The 19,418-nt window shown below is 42.1% G+C and overlaps 2 protein-coding genes across 2 annotated transcripts; one reads left to right on the top strand and one right to left on the bottom strand.

The window, feature by feature from the left end:
* Window positions 1-383: 383 nt before the first annotated feature.
* On the top strand, window positions 384-2,385 carry MYCFIDRAFT_71729 (uncharacterized protein). Its single transcript, XM_007932450.1, has 4 exons — window positions 384-737; window positions 787-964; window positions 1,016-1,250; window positions 1,303-2,385. The coding sequence occupies exons 1-4, from the start codon at window positions 642-644 to the stop codon at window positions 2,189-2,191; spliced, it is 1,398 nt and encodes a 465-aa protein (XP_007930641.1). The 5' UTR covers window positions 384-641; the 3' UTR covers window positions 2,192-2,385.
* On the bottom strand, window positions 1,615-13,923 carry MYCFIDRAFT_209010 (uncharacterized protein; the record flags this gene model as incomplete). The annotated part of the gene is made up of 13 exons (XM_007932733.1): window positions 1,615-2,244; window positions 2,294-2,539; window positions 2,567-2,625; window positions 2,674-2,729; window positions 2,771-2,784; window positions 2,811-2,851; window positions 2,908-3,046; window positions 3,087-3,196; window positions 3,235-3,376; window positions 3,415-3,436; window positions 3,457-4,886; window positions 4,922-4,978; window positions 13,908-13,923. The coding sequence occupies 13 exons, from the start codon at window positions 13,921-13,923 to the stop codon at window positions 2,231-2,233; spliced, it is 2,346 nt and encodes a 781-aa protein (XP_007930924.1). The 3' UTR covers window positions 1,615-2,230.
* Window positions 13,924-19,418: the final 5,495 nt, after the last annotated feature.

Raw genomic sequence — 19,418 nt, 5'->3', positions numbered from 1 at the left:
GGGGAGGGGGGACTGGAGACTGGATGCAGCAGGAGACGAAGGAGACGAAGGGGGCAGCACGCGCGGCTGTGGTCACGGTCGCTGCTTCAGTGCGCGGGCAGACCAGTCAACATGGCCAGCATCAGAGGCTTCGCGATTGCTTGTGACAGTAGTGAGGCGTGGCGTGTGTTGTACTGAACGACATCCGTTGGCAGGAGCGACTGTATGGCGTTGCGTAGTGCATTCGCTACAAGATGCAGGTGTTACAGATGCAGGTGTTGCAGATGCAGGTGCAGATGCAGATGCTCTTGCCGATCTGGAGGTGTCGACTTCATTTGTCGGCAATGTCTTTCCCACGCCCACGCCCACGCCCACACCCACACCCTCACCCTCACTCCAACTCACTCACCCTCACCCTCACCCTCACCCTCACCCTCACCCCCACCCTCACACACTCTTCTTCGCTTCTTCCCTTCACTCGTGCCCGGCTGCATTCGACAGACCCCTCGTGTCATTCTTTCGCGACCGTCTGTCCTTCATTCTCTTCTTCACAAGGTCTTTGACAGACCACACACTCTTTTTCCAAAGCTCGCGCACGCCGCATCACACACGGTTCATCGAAACCCATACCTTCATTTTCAACGATCGCCAAGAACAACACCATGAAGCTCTCGCTCCTTAGCACACTCGCTCTGACGGGCGCTGCGCTGGCCGCGCCGGCACCGCACGCAAAGTCACTGGTCAAGCGATCATTCAAGGTACCTATCCACCCTCGGAACTGTACGCGCTCTCACTAAGCATTTCCAGGCACCAGCGCCAGGTCGCACCGTCAAGAACCCACTTGACGACATCAATCGCACTCGCCGCAAGTGGGGTTGGTCCATCATCGTGGTTGAGAATCAATCGAGCTATCAGTCCGACGACACCCTTTCAAGCTCCGCCGCTGCTCCGGTCGTGGTGACCACCACCTACACTGTAGCACCTAGTAAGTAGCGATAGACACCCTATCCTCACGCACTGTGTTGACACGACTCAGGCGGCGCTCCCTTATCCACTGGCTCTCCAACCGCTGCCAATGGCACCAACGGCACCACTCCTACCTATGGTACCACCACATCAACCACTGCCTACCCATCGCCTTCTCCTAGCGGTGGCAACGAAGACGGCGAAGCTGTCACCACCCCAGAGGAGAACGAGAGCCAGTATTTGACCCCTGTGCACGTTGGTGGCCAGCTCATGAACCTCAACTTCGATACTGGCTCAGCAGATCTGCAAGAGACCCTCCATCAGAATTGCCATTTCCGCTTGCTGACTATATTCCAGCTGGCTCTTCTCCACCAAGCTTCCCAGCTCCCAAATCCAAGGTCAATCCGTCTTCAATCCTGGGAAGAGTTCCACTTTCCAGGAGTACAAGGGCGCTAGCTGGAACATCACTTACGGAGATGGCAGTGGCGCTAGTGGCATAGTCGGATTCGACGTCGTCGATATTGGCGGCTCTACAGTCCAGAAGCAATGTGTTGAGCTGGCATCGTACGTCTCGCAAGCCATGGTGTCCGACCCCAACAGTGATGGTCTTCTGGGACTTGCCTTCTCCAACATCAATACTGTCGAGCCTATGCAGCAGAAGACCTTCTTCGAGAACGTCATGGACGACCTGTCCTCGCCCCTCTTTACAGCAGATCTCGAAGAGACGAACGGCAGGGGTACATATGAGTTTGGCAAGATCGATCAATCGAAGTACAGCGGCCACATTCATTACACCCCCGTTGACAACTCCGATGGTTTTTGGTCTCTCTCCATCCCAAGCTACAAGATTGGCAACAACTCGTCATCATCCATCAAGTGCCAGGAGTGCTACCCCGTCATCGCCGACACCGGTACCTCGCTTCTCTACCTCGAGGAGTCTATCGTGAGGGCCTACTACAACCAGATCGAAGGCGTCGACCAGGAAGACGGTCTGATCGCGGCTCCTTGCGACACAGCCATGCCGGATCTTGGCATCCAGATCGGCGACCATTGGTACGCGACGATCAAGGGCGGCGACATGTTTTACATGCAGTCCCCTTACGCAGGTCGCGAACACATGTGCTGGGGAGGTCTCCAGCCTAGTGAAGCTCCCAACATAGCCATCTTAGGCGATGTGTTCTTGAAGCAGTTCTTCGCCGTCTTCGACGGTGGCAACATGCGTTTTGGCGTCGCCGAGAAGGACTGAGGGCACAGAACAAGAACAAGGATACCCACATTCACAGCATCAATGCTCTCCTTCTTGATGAAGTGAGCATGTACATAGATACGACGTAATGGCTCATCAAACCTCGCCAGCTGCGAGGAACGTATGACTGAACGGCATTAGCGGCATTGGGAAGGTGCGATTGAGAATTGAAATTCAATCCCAGGATATTTTTCAATTCATGTCCCACTTCTCCCATCGTGACGTCCATGATACACCCCGCCGTACCTGTAACAGTACCGTCTCGTCTTGCTAGATGAAGTAGGAATAAGCTCTTCCGCAAGGGCTCCTTGCCAGTGCTACACAGACCCTGGTCCAGGTTCCTCAGATCTAGAAAGCTTATCGTAGCATGTCAACCCCAAGGCCTTATCGTCAGCATAAATCTATCCTGAAAAGCGTGGTCCTGCGCAGCATTCCTGCGTCGCGTCAGCCCGGCAGAGCGCTCCTTATCCGAAGGCTCTCACGCTTCGCGGAATTCCGTCCGGAATACTGAGAGAGCCGACGGCCTTTTCTTCAGCGCCTGAGGCACTGATCATCTACGACAAATTACAACCCTGACACCTGTTTTCTTTGCACTTTTTCAAGTTGCCAACAGCACAACATCTAGAATTGCCGGTACACCCGTCTCGTGAATCTCTGACGCTGATAAAGTTCAGCGTCGTCTCTTATAATCTTCGAGCTCAAGGATTTCCTCAAACGGATTGCCATTGGCCATGGAACTCCGTTCTCTAACCTTTTTTTTCCTTTTCGAGCTGGGATTCATATCTGCGAAACTCAGGATTCGTTGTCCTGGAGTACCTCTACTCTTGATTGGAGTGCTTGTAACACTCTTGCAAACTTATGTGCGGCCTCATGCAGGCGTTACTAACCGTTGGACAGCATAGTGCTCTGATGGCGATCTTATTCGCATCTGTGGTCCTCGGAGAGAAGTCCATCTTCGTTAATGATACCGCCTGCGCCATATGTGACGATAGCACCTTTTCTTTTCTGAACGATATGTTGCTGCATATGTGAAGCTGGGTCACTTGACATCGCTTGACGGCGAGTGGCTACATGTACGTTGATTCCCGAGTCCATTGAGGATCAAGAAAACTTTTGGGCGAGTCCGGACTTCGCCAGAAGGACTGGGAGGGAATTTCCCATTTGAATCATTTCCAATCCAGGCAGCTGCACTATGTTTTCCGCTCTATATACAGCTTCTGCACTATCCATTTCCCCAGACGCACACTGCGTTCATCAAGCAGTACTGTGGTGAGGTGTGCAAAGGCGAAGTTCATTGGCAGAACAAAAATCTGCGCGAGCAAAAATCTCGTGCTCAGGCCATGGATGCCGAAATCCGGGACTTCCAGCTTGTGGTCAATCCAAAGATTGATCTCTGCAACTCGCACATTTCCAAATAGGCGATAAACGCGGTCGCTCAGGGTCCAAAGCAGCGGTCCATGAACGAGATATAGCGAAAAGCTCAGCCATCCTAAGTAGTGGATGGGTCGTGTCGTTAAGAAGCGCTGCAGCCATCTGATCTTGAGGACTCCGAAAACCAAGAATATCGCGCCCCAACTGTGCCACCATCGCCAGTACTCATGCTCGTAGTAATTCTTTGGGATGAGGTATGTCAAAGTTCGGTAGCCTGGAGTCTGGGCTGAGACTTCCATTGAAGCAGGTTCGCTAAGTACGTAAAGACCCCAGATCAATACGAGATGGTGAAATGCTTGAATACCGGGCGGATACTGCTTGATTTGTGAGAGTCCATCGAAGCCCTCCACTTCATTGAGTGCTAGAAGCATGCCACCTACGAAACAGGCTGCTGCCCACTGATAAGTAGTAAGGAAGAAGACGAAAGCAGTAACGAACAGAACTGCCCTTGCCATGAGGGCCCGTTGTCCCATGCGTGCAGAAAAGGTGACTGCCAGACCGAGTCCTCCGAAAACGACCATGGAGCCAATCCATTCGATAGGCATCGTGTAGGCCGGCGGATTGTACACGTACCAGGCTGTCAGGACTCCATGCGGCTGGAAAGGGTTCATTAACCACAAACTCTGCGACACCCATCTCCACAACTCGGCGAAGAAGCTGTCTTCGGGGGCAGGCCACGCCATGACAGGAGCAAGACCGAATGGCAGATGCCAGCATATCGCAGTCATAAGACTGACGCCTAACACAGGAACAAACAGTCTGAACGGTCGACGAATGAATGACGACACTAGACTGCCGTATTGTGATGCCGTGTCCATATGAGACGCCGTGGAGGACAGCTTTCGAAGCATGGATATCGAAAGGACGTAGCCAGACAAGACGAAGAACGTGTGAACAGCTGCATTTCCGCCGGTCCAGATGAGACGGACGAAAGGCAATTGAGCGAAGAAGTAGTTCGGTGCTGCAATCTCTGCTGTCGCACGGGCGGCTTGCGCTCTTGGAATCACCGGGTCGCTCCCGAAGCCATTGATAATGTCGTCCTCAGGTCCGTAGAACCAGGAGATGTGGTGGTAGATGTATACCAGTAATGAAGCGATGCCACGCAGTCCATCCAGATATGCTTGACGATGGTCTTGCTTGGGTTGCTTCGTTGTGATCGTTGCCGCTCCGTCCCCGGGAAAATCTAGCAATCGAGCAGATTGCTCTGCAGGATCTCCGGGAATATGGTGCAGTGGCAGACCATCATCGTGGTCGTTTTCGAGAGCTGTGGTCATCGCCGAAGCATGCTGTCATTTGTACAGAAGCGAGGCGTCGAGAGAAGGAAGAGGTGGCCATCTGATTTGCCTCGGTACGGCGCTCACGCTTGATGAATGGCGTAGCGAGCGACGGCGCCAACTCTAATTCCGTCGTCGTTTTTTTGGCAAACAGTATAATACCTAAAGCGCTAGCAGTACGCCACGCCGGCAAGTTCCTGCCGCGGCGGAGTCGGTAAGACCTAGTCGTCCGCTCCGTAGTATACGTAACTATAGAAAACGTAATCTCGTCGTCGCCGCGTATTACTATTACTAGGTCGACGCTAGTAGTAGTAAGAATAGTAGTAGTAGTAGTGCGATTTCCGCTAGCATACTAAATGTCGATAGCAAGAGCGCGTTAATAGCTAATTTAGTAAGGTTTCTACTATTTTAACTACCTCGTACGCTCTACCGATAGATACTAATAGTATTACTAAAAATAAAGCTAAAGTTTATTAGCAAAATAGCGGTATAGCTAAATCCGAGGTATTGTTTATATTGCAGTAGAAATACGTATAGAAGTATTAATTATAGACTATAGACTTAATAGATCTATATAGTAGGCGCGTTTATCGATACCCTAATAGTATATAATGCCGTAGTTGTCGTAGAATAAGCCTATAGGCAGAGGTGCGAGCTAGCACTACTACTACTATTAGTTAGAGGGCGGCGCAATACTATATAGAATACTAGGCGCGATTTAAGTCGCGTTTCTATATAAATTTATATAGACATTCGCGTTAACTAGCGCTAGTAGCGTTCGCTAAGGTATTATCGCGTTCTTAGTCGCAATCTTAGGCTCTTACCTCGCGTTCTTACTCTTCCTCTTACTACTACCCTACGCCTTCTGCTTATTCTTACTCTTACCGACTATTATATCTACGATAGTCGCGTTTATAGTAATATTTTAGTAGATAACTAGACGGTAGAAGGACGATAGTATCTCTAGAGGTATTAGCAATTGCGATAGCGTAGGATTCGCGCGCGCGGTAAGGTTAATCTTAGCGCTAGTCGTAGTATTGTTATAGTCGTCTACTAATAGTAATAAGGCGCGTTATCTTAACTCGCCGCTAATATTACGGACGAGACTAATAAAGTTGTTAATAACGTAGTCGCGACGAGGGCTCTCGAGCGGCTTACCTTTAGTTATTAGTCGCTTTTTAATCTTATATAGCAGTTGTCGTATATTATCGTAAAGCTTACGGAATTAAAGCCGATAAGTAGGTATAGTCGTACGGTCGCAATTTAAGGGCGCTATTAGCGTACGGAGGTTATTATAATAGTCGAGTCTACCGTCGTTAAATATAGCTATCTAGCGGTCGTAATAATAGGTCTTAATTAGCCTGTATTCTATTGCTTTGTAAGCCGACTAAATATAGCGACAAAGGACGTCGTTTTAACGATAGAACTTGCACTCGTAGGTTAGGTCGTTAGATATAGGCTTCTGTTTATAATATACCTCTAGATCTTCGGCGTAGTTAATCTTAGCGCTAATTGCCTACTAAAGCTTCTACGGAAGTCGTAGAAAGAAGTATACTATCTCGTTACTATCGGTTGTCCGCGGATAGACCTTCGTACGCGCCGCGAAGGTATTATTATCGGCTCGAAGGTCGTATTTAGCTAACTTCTTAATTACTCGTATTGCCGTACCTTTAAGTATATAATCGCGCTTTATAATAGCCTTAAACTCGCTATATTTAAGCACTAAATGCTAGCCTTCGAGCTAGTTAGTATTTAATATCTATTCGACGACTATAGGCGCTCTAGAAATAGCGTAACGATAGTACTTACAAATAAGCGCTATATTGTCTTTAAGCTCGACCTGCAAATAGCAGAGGTCTAATTAATAGTTATCGTCGTTACTCTCTAGTACAAGGGTGCTATCTTTACGCTTAGCGCGTAGAAGACTCGCTCTTACTAAATTAAGTAACTCGAGAGCACCTTTACGGCTTCTTCTCGAGAATACGAAGGTATATAAGTGCCGCTTTGTATCTGTATACTTCTCGCTCTTAAATCGCTTGTCTAACGTCTGTTTAATATATATATAGTATAGAATATACTTTGCTATAGGAAAGGCGAGTATAATAGCGCGTCGCTCTACTACCGAGTCGTCGGTAAGGAAGTAGACAGGTATCTATCTACGGTCGTTTAGAATAGCTAGATCGGTCGTCTATTGCTATATTTGCTTAAGCGCCGCCGCTATAATATTACTATCGTCCGTTTTTATAAGGAAGAAGGCGACCTATCGCAGAGAGCCGTGTTTGTCGCGTACTATAATAGTATAGAGCTGCTAGCCTAAATAGTTAGAATTATACGTCGCGTCTATCTATACTAAAATACGACTACGCAAAATTCCTAGGCTATATTTTAATATAAATACTAGTATAGTGGTATCCTCGCCGTTAATCTGTCTTTTTGTTAGGGCTAAAGAGGCTACACGTAATTAGTATATAACTAGGCCGAGTAAAGCTAGAGTCTTAATACCTTAGGCAGGGCTTAGCGCTTAGTATTAGGCTAACTCTCCTACCTTCCTCCCTCTCCTCCTAGATCTCTATCGAATACTAAACTGATTTACTACTACCCTATCTACCTACTAATATAACCCTTCTTATATAGTATTCGATCTACCTTTTAAGGGCAGTAGCTAGATAGTCCTTATTTCAAGCTTTTAGCAGTATAGCTACGAAAACTATCGATTTAACTATATTACGCCCGAAGAACGGGGCCTATACGTACTATTCTATCGAAACAATTGTACTAATTATTAAGCAAGGCCTTCTATACGGCCTATTATACTAAGTTAAGTATACTAAGCCGATATCTACTAATTCCGCTATATCCGCATCTTAGGGGCTAACAATATATTATTAGTATCGCCCCTTATAATAGCTAGTTTATTACGAAATAACAACCGTACTGCCGCTAGCAGCGCTAGCAATAACAACACTAGTAGTATAGCACCTACTAAAGTGCCTGCTAAAGTGCCTCCTACTAAAGAGCCTACCGGAGAGCCTATTAAAGAAGAACCTATAATTCTAGGTAATAATCTAGAATTGCCTATTAACGACATTCTTAACAACATTGTTAATCGACGATATAGCTAGCTAGCCTTTAGCCCCTAACTAGTAGGGAGACTCTAAGAAGCTACCTAAAACAGGCTTACTGCCCTACGTTAAGAATAATAGCTAAAGGATAACCTCCTCGAAATTCGCCGCCTTTAGGAGGCCCTAACAACTAATACTAAGCCGATAGTAGGGCCTTCCTTACTACTAGTCCTAGTCTAGAAGAAGGATGCTAAACTTAAGGACTGTACTATATTTAATAGCTCTAGTCGAAAGCAATATAACGACTACATTTGTAACTATAAGCTTAACTAACGAAACGCACTAAGGGCTCTACTAAATAACTATTTACTAGTCGTCTATGCTATGCAGTACATTAACGGCGACCTAAAACGCACCTAGGATAACTATTTTAACTCCCTTAATAACTAGACTACTGTTTAGTAGCAGACCTATAAAACTATTATACTAGACACCCTTAGAAACCCTATACTAAGGCAACAACACGCTTAGGACTAGTACCTTCGAGCTAAACAAAAGACTAATTAATCGGCTCGCTTATTTAAGGCCTATTTAAAGACCCTCGAAGACGACCTTCCGACGAAAACTAATTCTATCTAGATCTCCGAAATACGCCCTAAATTGAGATAGGAATTAGTCCTTAAATTAAACCGCCGCCGTGTATTTAAACAGACTAATCTTATACGTATTTAATTTATAGTTAAAGTCGAAACTGCTAAACGAGCTATCTAGCTCTAGTAACGACTAGAATTAAGGATCCGACCTACTAGCAACTATAGCAACCGTAGCCGCGGAGGAAACTAAGGTTCCTACTAAGACAACAATGCTAACAATAGGAACAGTAACGACCGCGGAAGAGGTCGTAGCCGACGGCTATATAGAGGAGGCCGTAATAGGGGCCGTAGAAGGGGCTCGTATCCTTATAACGCTAACCGCTCGACTAATAGCAGCTATAGTAACCTCCTAACTAGATTGAAGTGCTTTAATTGCGATAGCACTAGCTATCTGCTAGGCTAATGCGACAAACCTAGGGATTAGGCCTAAGTCGACCGTACTACCGCTAAGTACCGAAAGCATCTCTTAGTAGCTAACGCTACCCCTATAGGCTAACCTTCTAATTAGTCGAAAAAAGAGTAAGCGCCGTACTAACTATTAGCCTCGTACGGCGTAAGACTATCGATATTATACTAGCTATAATACGCTCCTACCTTATATAGGACACGAAGGGCACTAGCTATTAAACTAAGGTTATGCTAGATCTAGGAAATTTAGTTAGTGCCCTTATTAGCTATCGCCTAGCTAAGTAATTAGACCTTCGACAATTGCCGAGGACTAACCTACTAACCCTTGCTTAGTTTAATAACGCTCGGCACTTAACCTATAGGGCCTACTATGTTCCTATAGCTCTAAAGAACGACCTCGGAAATGAACGCCTACTAGACTTTACTACCTACGTAGTAGATATAAACAACCTATATAGGGGAGCTACTATTATTATTAGCAACCCTATTCTTAAGCACTATGCTATAGTTATAGATTTAGGCAGTTAATAATAGCGATTTAGAATCGCTAGGAGAGAGGACATTAAACATATCGATATTAGCGAGTGTCCTAATAATATTAGGGTCTTATTTATTAGCAACCTTATACTAGCCTCCGCCTTAACTAATCTAACTACCGACCTGCTCGGTAGTAATAACGATAAACCTGTGCCCCCTAATAGCATAGACCCTAAACAGCTTAAGCGTATACTAGAGCTTATTCGAGAAACCTATATTAATGTGTTTAAACACTACCTAGTATCGACATTGCCTATATTTAAAGAGACGGATTATAAGATTGATATTATAGAGGGTAAGGAGGTTCCTTTTAGACTACTCTACAACCTTAGTAAGCGCGAGCTTGCTATATTACGTAAGTACCTAGAGGAAAACCTAGCTAATAGTCGTATTCGGTATAGTAACAGCCCTACTAGTGCACCTATCCTATTCGTACTAAAGAAGGATAGTAGCCTACGTCTATATATCGACTATCGTAGGCTTAATGCTGTTACTATTAAAGACCGCTGTCTACTCCCTCTTATTAATAAGACCCTCGATCGCCTTTCTAGGGCTTACTACTATACTATACTAGACATTAAGGATGCGTACTATCGTATCCGTATTCGTAAGGGTAACGAATAGAAAACAGCCTTCCGTACTCGCTATAGCTATTTCGAGTACTTAGTTATGCTATTTAGTCTAGCTAATGCCCCTATAATATTCTAGTCCTATATTAATCGGGCCCTTTCGGGCCTATTAGACTACCTCTATATAGTTTACCTAGATAACATCCTAGTTTATACCTATTTACCTAACATTATAGGGTACTAGGCTATAGTACGTAAGGTACTCGATCGTCTAAGGACCTATAGACTATATTGCAAGCCTTCTAAATACACCTTTGCTACTAAAGAGGTGTCCTTCCTTAGCTTCCTCGTATCGACTAAGGGTATTAAGGCTAATTCTAACCGGATTAAGACTATTACTAAGTAGCTAATACCTACTAGTATTAAGGAACTTTAGTCGTTCCTCGGCTTCGCTAATTTCTATCGTCGCTTTATTAAGAGCTATTTACGACATATAATGCCCCTAACTAAGCTTACTAAAACCAAGGCTAACCTAACTAGAGAGTTTAAATAGACTAACAGAGTACAAGCCGCTTTTGACGGTTTAAAGGAGCGCTTTACTAAAGTCCCCTTATTACACTATTTCGTACTAAACAAGCAGATCCGAATTGAGACTAACGCTTTATAGTTCGCTATATTAGCTATTATATTACAGTAGGCTAATAACACCTACTAGCACCCGATTGCCTTCTTCTTAATAAAGATAATTAATACTAAACGTCGCTACAAGACCTACGAGTAAGAGCTCCTAGCTATTATCGAGGCCTTTAAGTACTAGAGACACTACCTCGATAGGGCTTAATATATAATATAGGTCTATATAGACTATAACAACCTCCGTAGCATTACTAAGGTTACTAGGGTTATAGGTCGACAGGCTAGATAGGCTGTCTACCTCGCTAGGTTTGATTTTAATGTATTATATCGGCTAGGCGTAAGCAACCCTACTAATAGCCTATCGAGGCGACTTAATTATAATAGCGAAACCTAATATATTAATTCTTTGTTTCTAACCCTATAGTATAAGATCGCTATAGCCTGTATTGTTAATAAGCAAGCGCAGGATAAGCGGCTTACCGGACTCCGCGACGGCTTAAAGTATATTAATACTCTTGCTATATTAATAGTACGTATTAAGGCAAGGGCTAAGGACATAGATAGGAGAAGTTATAATAACTCCCTAGTCGACATCGCAATATATAGTAATAGCGATAGCACTACTATAGTTAATCCGGCTACTAGTGCTATTAGATGCATATAATACGTCCCTCGTTTAATAGCGAGGGTACTATTAAATAACCTTACAAATAGGGATAGTTAATCGTTTATAGATAAGCTATTACGTACTTAGTAGAGGGACGCCTTTGCTACTAAACGTATCGATAAGCTTATAAGTAGGCGAAAGACTCGATCTAGCAAGAGTAACAATTAGTCGATCGATAATAAAGGTTATTTAAAGTTTAAGGGCAGATACTATATCCCCGCTAAACATTCGATCCGATAAGAACTTCTTAAGCGATACTATAATAGTAAGCTTGCTAGTTACTATAGCATAGAGAGGTCGCACGAGCTACTATCGCATATATACTACTAGCTAAATAGTAAGCGGGATATAAAGGACTACGTAGACACGTATGCCGTATATTAACGTATTAAGGTACTAAAGCATTAGCCTTTTAGCGAGTTGTCCTTATTACTAATCCCTTATAAGCCATTTGCAGAGCTTATAATAGACTTTATTATAGGACTTCTGCCTACTAAGCGTAGGGGCAGCAAGGACGTATATAATACTATCCTTATTATAGTAGATCGATTTACTAAAGGCGCTCGATATATCCCGGCGCGGAAAGATTAGACTACTATTAATATAGCAGAAGCGCTATAGAACAACATCTTCTATACCTATTAGGGGACCCCTAAAGGGATAGTCTCTAACCGAGGCTCGATATTTATATCTTATTATTAGAGTAAGATTTGCCTATAGCTAAGACTTAAGCATCGCCTGTCTATAGCATTCTATCTATAAACAGATAGTCAGACCGAAAGGTAGAATGCTACGCTATAGCAGTATCTACGCAGCTACATTAATAAGAACCCTAATAACTAGGTTAATCTCCTATAACCTGCCGAATTCGTGTATAATAACAGTGTCTACTTATCTACTAAGGTGTTACGGTAAATGTTACCTTATTTCGCTATAATAGGCTAGAACGCTACTATACTATAAGACCCCCTATCGCTCGAGGCCGAGCGTAAGGAAAGGGAAGCGGGTTAACCTAAGACACTAGCGGCTATTAAGAGGGTTCAAAAGATACGAGAAATTCACGCTAAGATAGCTAACAAACTAGCAAAGGCCTAGGCCTATTAGAAGGCCTACTATAACAAACACTACCTTCTAATAACCTTCAAGCAAGGCGACCTAGTTATGCTTAGTACGAAGAACCTCCGTATCCGCGAACACCCCTCGCCTAATAGCAAAACAAGGCCTAAACTCGCACTAAGGTACATTAGCCCTTTCCGTATCCGAGAACCTAGGGGCACCTAGGCCTATTAGTTATAGCTTCTACCTTATTACACTATCTATAACACCTTCTACGTATCCCTCCTTAAGCCGTACTACCTACGTAAAGGGGATAAAGCACCTACTAAATCCGAGGACATACTAGCTAATAGCGAAGAGCTATAGTCTATAGAACGTATCCTATAGCACCGGACTAGGAACGGCAAGAAGGAGTACCTATTAAGATAGCAAGGCTATTTACCTAAATAGGACTTATAGGAAGCTAAAGGTTCCTTTAAAGATATAACTAAGTTGTTAAACGAATATTGGACTAGCGTAAAGAACAAGAAGAAGGCTAAGAGCTTATAATGCCGCTAATGTTACTAAAAGAGACCTAGGAACAATGCTATCCCTAGGGTGCTATTAGCTAACTAATTAGAGGCCGGCGAACTAGGACAATAAGACTATACTACTATAGTAAACGCGTACCGAGTATTAACAAGCGCGCTATAACGCGTTAACTATCCGCTGCTCTTTTAGGAAACTACCTCTCTACTAACGCGCCCTATAAGGCCCTTCTCCTAGTATTTAGGTCCCCCTCTTGTTCCCTTATTCTGTCGAGGCCTCGAGGCCTAGGCAATCGGCGAGGACGGCGCGGCCGGCGCGGCTATATTAGTAACAGTATTGCGGAGTGTATTGCTATTAAGAAAGAACGGATATAGCTATATTAGTAACGGTATTGCCGAGTTATTGTTAGTTAAAGAAGGAAGTTAGAAGAAGGTAAAGATAGCGCTAAGACGGCTAGCGCCGCTATTATTAACATTACTTACTATTGCCGCTACGCTATAGGCACAACCTTACCTATACTACGAGCCTAAGGTACTATACTAGCTAAGTTAAAAGATTAAGCCTATTAAAGGTTTAATTAAAACTTTAAGGCCGAGTCAAAACTTTAACTAAGTTAAAAGATTAAGCGACTAATAGACTAACTAAGGGCAAAAACTATAGAGCTAAGCTAGCCGGGGTCGATCTTGCGGATAATAGGTTACTCCTCGATCTTTCTAACCCTTTAAGCGAGGCGAACCTTAACTATTACACTTATAATAGCCTTTACCTACAGAAACTAGAAGAACTAAGTTTTTTAAAAAGATATAATTAGTTAACACTTAAAGGCTGCTAAACCTAACTAATTTAGGCTAGTAAAACTACGATAGTAAATAATAACCCTCGGAAGCGGACAAACCCTCGGAAGCGGACATTGCTAAGTCTTTTAAGAGTAGACGCAAAGAACTCGGTACGACATTACGTAGAGCGGAGGCAGGGCTACAATACCTCGTACGTCTACCTATTATAGTAGGGAAGACGCGCTCGTATTATAATTAGTCGAAGGCCCTTAATTCTTATAGATATATATTACTTTATAGTTTATTATATATAGGGATAAAATAGACCTATTTACGTTGCTGTTACTCCTACTGTTTCGTTTGCCTATATACGGGTCCTAGGAACTGATAGAAAATGGCAGCGAACAATTAGAGACGAAGGGAAGACAGTTAAGAAGGAAGGGAGGACGAATAGAAAGTACTATATACTAAGGCAGAGGAGGTGCTAAAGGCAGAAGATAGAAGAACCCCTAAGAGGGCATATAGGATAATAATCTTAGAACTCCTTAAAGGACTAAAAGCAATCTACAACTAGGCAAGCTACGTAATTACAAAGGTAGCTAATACAGTCGTAGCAAAGATTACGAAGAAACAATAGGAGACAAGCCTAAACTACCGTACCTAGGCAGTAGTAGCTAATTAGGAGGCGCTAAAACCCCCGAGGACAGTAGTTAGAGTCTATATTACGGACCTATAGGAGCAAAAGGAAATCTAAGGACTTATAGGGAAAGAGATTGTAGAAAGAATTGCAGTTAAAGAGGTAATTAGGGCTAGGAACGAAGGTAAAGGGGTAATCAAGCTATTTATAGCACAAGAGCAGGATAAAAAGAAGCTAGAAACACAAAAAGAATAGACAACTAAGATAGGGAAAACAGTAAAGGTCTCCTAACAGCAATTTATAATTATAGCCTATAGTATAATAAGAAGCTTTAAGGAAGAATAGGATATTAAGAGCCTATAGAGACAAAACCAAGCTACATACCTAGGCCTAAAGATTATAAAAGTGGTATAGATTAAAAGGAAAATCGAAGAGACTAAAAAGCAGTCTTCCCTAATTATCTAGATAGGGAGTGCAGAGCAAGCTAATATAGTACTAGACTAGGGGTTGTTCTAGGACTTTGAAAGATTAGAAATAGAGATATATAGAAGCAACTATAGGATAATGCAGTGCTTCAAATATCAATACTATAGACACTTAGCAGCTAAGTGCATAAAGACAACTAATACCTGCTCCTACTATATAGGGGATTACTAGGTTAAGGAATGTAAGGCATATAAGGGAGAAGCAAGATGTATATACTATATTAAAAGACACCCCTCTTAGGCGAAGGAATGCCTAGTAAGAATATAGGCAGCTAGGAAGGCAAAGGAAGCTAGAATCAATACACCAAAAAGATATATAATAAGCTAGGGCAGCTAGGTACAGAAGCAACCTAGCTAAGTGCTATAAAAGAGGTCTAGATAAGATAATAGGTTTATATTTAGGGCCTTACTAGCATAAGAGAGTTACTAGCTACTAGGGAGACTAAGATACCTTAATATTATAGGAAAGGAAGTAGGGCAGACAAAGCTTAGTTAAATATTAGTCTAAAGTGAGGGAAGACTAAAGGAAAACTTATAGGGAAATAATATAGATAAAACCTAATAAATATTGCAACATTACTAAACATCGTATAGTACAATATCAACAAAAGCAAAGACAAGGTATAGAGGAGCTTCCTTTAAGTACTAAACCCAAAAGAATATTACATTATTGCAATCTAAGAGCCCTAGCTCAACCTATATACAAAGAGACTAGTAACAGTTAAAGACCTAAGATACTACCTAATTATCTATAACTAGGGAGCCCTAAGGACATACATCTACATTAGTAAGGAGATAGATACAGAAACCTAGTAGGCTATACTATAGGAGGATAGAGACCTAACATTAGTTTAAGTAGAGACATCCTAAGGTACACTCTAAGTCTACTGTATATACAACCTACTACTAGACTTAAGAAGTAGTACCTAACTAAAAACCCTAGAGAGACTACCTAGAGTTATCTAGGGGAACACCTACTAAATCCTACTTAGGGATTTCAACCTCTACTACCCCCTCTAGGGCTTAGACTTTACCCTAGCTTACTACTTCCTAGCAGGAAGACTAATTGATATATTAGAGAGGGAAGGAATAGAAATTGTTACCCTAAAGGGACTGATTACCTAGGAGGTAAGAGGAAGTAGTAGTATACTAGACCTATACTTTGCATTATATTAGATTAGGAACAGGATTACAAGATACAGGGTTAACTAGGAACTAGAAGAATCATTAGACTACTTCCCGGTATAGATTAAGCTAAATGTCTAAGCTAATTAGGAAAGGGAACTAGAGGAGAAGCTTAACTAGAAAGGTGCCTAATAGGGTAGAATTAGGGAGGAACTAGAAAGGGACCTAAAACTAGAGGAACTTTTAATAAAACATCTACTAAGGCTAGAGGACATTAATAAGGCAGTAGAAGAACTAATAGGAATCCTAAAACAGGTAGCTAGAAAGCATACCCTAGCAAAGAAACATTTACTATACTAGCAACTATACTAGACTAGTAAGTATATAAGGAAGGTTAAAGCAGCAAGGAAGGCTAGGAGGTAGTAGACACAAACCTATACCTAGGAAGTATAGGACAACTATAACAAAGCCTACTAAGAAAAGAAGATCTAGATTAAGAAGGACAAGATACAAGAATAGAGATCTACAATAGGAATAATTATAAAGAAACTAGAGGAGATATAGAGGATAGCTAAATAGGTAAGGAGACCTAAATAGGATAAGGATATACTACTACAATTCCCGGACATTATAGACTAATAAGGACAAATACAGACTACAATAGAAGGGAAAGTAAGAGCCTTAGGCTAACACTTCTTCTATAGAAAAGTATAAGCAGACCTATTAGATATAAAGGAGAAAGAATAAGAGACTCTACTACTAGGTATACTAGGAGATACCTAGGTTAAACCCGAAACTATTAAAAGGATCCTAAAGAAAATTCTAGGCAATAAGGCACTAGGAGAAGACAAGATCTATAACAAACTTCTAAAAGCATATAGGAAGGGGCTAGCCCTAGCACTAGCTAATATCTTTTTACAAAGCCTAGCACTAGGACACTACCTAAGACTATTTAGGAAGTCCCTAATAGTAGTGCTAAGGAAGCCCTAGAAGGAAGACTATATACAGCTCAAGGCCTACAGACTAATAGCCTTACTTAATATAATAGGCAAGGTGCTAGAAAAAATTGTCGCTAAAAGGCTAACAACCTTTACCGAGGAAAGGAATATCCTTCCTAAAGGCTAGATAGGAGGAAGAAAGAAGAGGTTAACACTAACAGCTATAGAACTAATTATAGAACAGATTAAGCATATCTAGCACTATAGTTAAAACTAGGTAGCAACCCTCCTCTCCCTTAATATCTTAGGAGCCTTTAACGATGTCTCCTATAAAAGGCTCCTATATATACTTAAATAGAAAGCTATACTAAACTAGATAGTCTAATTCATCCAGTCCTTCCTATAGGAAAGATTAACACAGCTTATTCTAGGCAAATTCAAATCAGACCTAATGCTAACTGAAAAGGGAATCCCCTAAGGATTAATACTCTCCCTAATCCTCTTCCTTATCTTTATAGTAGACCTACTCCTACTCCTAGAATCAAAAAACACATTAGCATTAGGATTTATAGATAATACAAACATCCTAGCCTAGTCTAAGACAATAGAAACTAACTGTAAGATCCTAGAAGAGAAGCACTAGGAGTATAAGAAATAGGTAAGGAGATATAGAGCAAAATTCGCCCTAGAAAAGTACTAGCTTATCTACTTTAGTAAGGCTAAATCAACCTATAATATAAAGCAATCAATTACTATCTAGGGCTTTGAAACCTAACTATTAGCAGAACTCAGGATACTAGGGATCTAGCTAGATCCAAAACTAAATTAGGGACTATAAGTAAAGAAGGCAAAGTAGAGGGCAGATACTAATATACAATCTATCAATAGGCTTATAGCCTCTATATAGGGGGCTATATTCGAGAAAGCTAAAGTTATATACAAAGCAATTGTCAAGCTAGCAATGCTATATAGAGTATAGATATAGATAGCCTAGGAGAAAACACTAAAGAGGATTAAGCAACTAGTTAGCAGGTCCTAAACCTAAAGCCTAAAGAAAATCCTAGGAGTATACAAAACTATACTAATAAGGGTAGTGGAAATGGAATTAAGGATCCTATTAGTCAAACAATACTTTAAGGGACTGAGACACTAATATACAGCAAAGACAATAGAATACCTAGCCTAATAGACTATCCAAAAGGCACTAGATAAGATAAAAGCCTAGTGTATTAGGACTAGGAGGCGAGACAGACTACAAATAACTCCCTAGAAAGTTAAAGACCTAGAGCAATATAGAGTCTTAATAAGAGAAATACTAGAGAAAGAGCGTTAGGGACTAAACATAAGGCTAAAGGAAGATAAGCTAAAGGGAGAGAAACAAAGCCTAGCAGAATCAATTACTAGATACCTATAGGAGTAGGAATAGAATAAAACACAAGTTAGACTAGGAACCCTAAAGGCACTAATCAAATTTGGTTAATACAACTACTAGCTCTATAAGGACCTAAACAGGGCCGAGGCAAGCCTAGCTATCTAAATTAGATCTAAACACATTAGACTTAGATCTTACCTGTTTAGAAGAAACGTCCTAGGAATTGAAAGTAGAGCTTACTAATATAGCTACCAATCTTAGAACCCTAAGCATATACTGCTAGTCTACCCTTAATAGTTAGAAGGTAGAAGTAATTAGAGACTAAAAGCAATAGAAAGGGAATACGATAAGCTAATCTAGAGCAAAGAAGACCTAAAGAGGATAGTAAAGTGGATTATTAAACAGGGATTTATATAACAATTCGCACTAGCAAGGGAAACTAAGGAGTAGATAAGAAGGAGGGAAGAAGAGGGGGAAAGAAGGGCAGGGTAGTAGGCAAGGTAGTTAGAGGGTAACAACTATAATACTAGTATACCCTAAAGGAAGGAAAACAAGGAAACGAGGAAGATTAATACTTATAAATAGGATAGGAGAGAGGTTTTTACCAACTAAGTTAGTTTCCTACCTAAAACAATACATAGAAACAGACCTGCATAGGCCGAAAGGCACTACAATAGGCAAATGAAATATCTATCTATCTATCTATATATAGGGATAGCGTAGTTAGAGTTAGACATTGTGTTAGAAGGTAAGGTTTAATATAGTTATATAATTAGGTAGTTAAGTATTTAATTCGGCGCGGACTAAGCGGCTTATTAGACCTACTAAGTTAGTAGTAATAGGGGTTGAGACTAGAACAAAGACCGGCTACGAGGGCGCGGCCTTTAGAAGGGAAGCGTGTATTAGGGCTAAAGAGGCTACACGTAATTAGTATATAACTAGGCCGAGTGAAGCTAGGGTCTTAATGCCTTAGGCAGGGCTTAGCGCTTACCGCTACGATAACTCTCCTACCTTCCTCCCTCTCCTCCTAGATCTCTATCGAATACTAAACTAATTTACTACTACCCTATCTA

Source organism: Pseudocercospora fijiensis (assembly GCF_000340215.1).
Source record: "Pseudocercospora fijiensis CIRAD86 unplaced genomic scaffold MYCFIscaffold_9, whole genome shotgun sequence".
Taxonomy (NCBI): domain Eukaryota; kingdom Fungi; phylum Ascomycota; class Dothideomycetes; order Mycosphaerellales; family Mycosphaerellaceae; genus Pseudocercospora; species Pseudocercospora fijiensis.
Note: the sequence above shows the minus strand (reverse complement) of the source record. Positions and strands in the feature narration are given on the sequence as shown.

What these genes read in the sequence shown, in the direction of transcription:
- MYCFIDRAFT_71729 (XM_007932450.1), top strand. Translation starts at nt 642, where the DNA reads ATGAAGCTCTCGCTCCTTAGCACACTCGCTCTGACGGGCGCTGCGCTG. An exon ending in TGGTCAAGCGATCATTCAAG is followed by an intron (nt 738 to 786) that starts GTACCTATCCAC and finishes AAGCATTTCCAG; the next exon opens with GCACCAGCGCCAGGTCGCAC. An exon ending in CACCTACACTGTAGCACCTA is followed by an intron (nt 965 to 1,015) that starts GTAAGTAGCGAT and finishes GACACGACTCAG; the next exon opens with GCGGCGCTCCCTTATCCACT.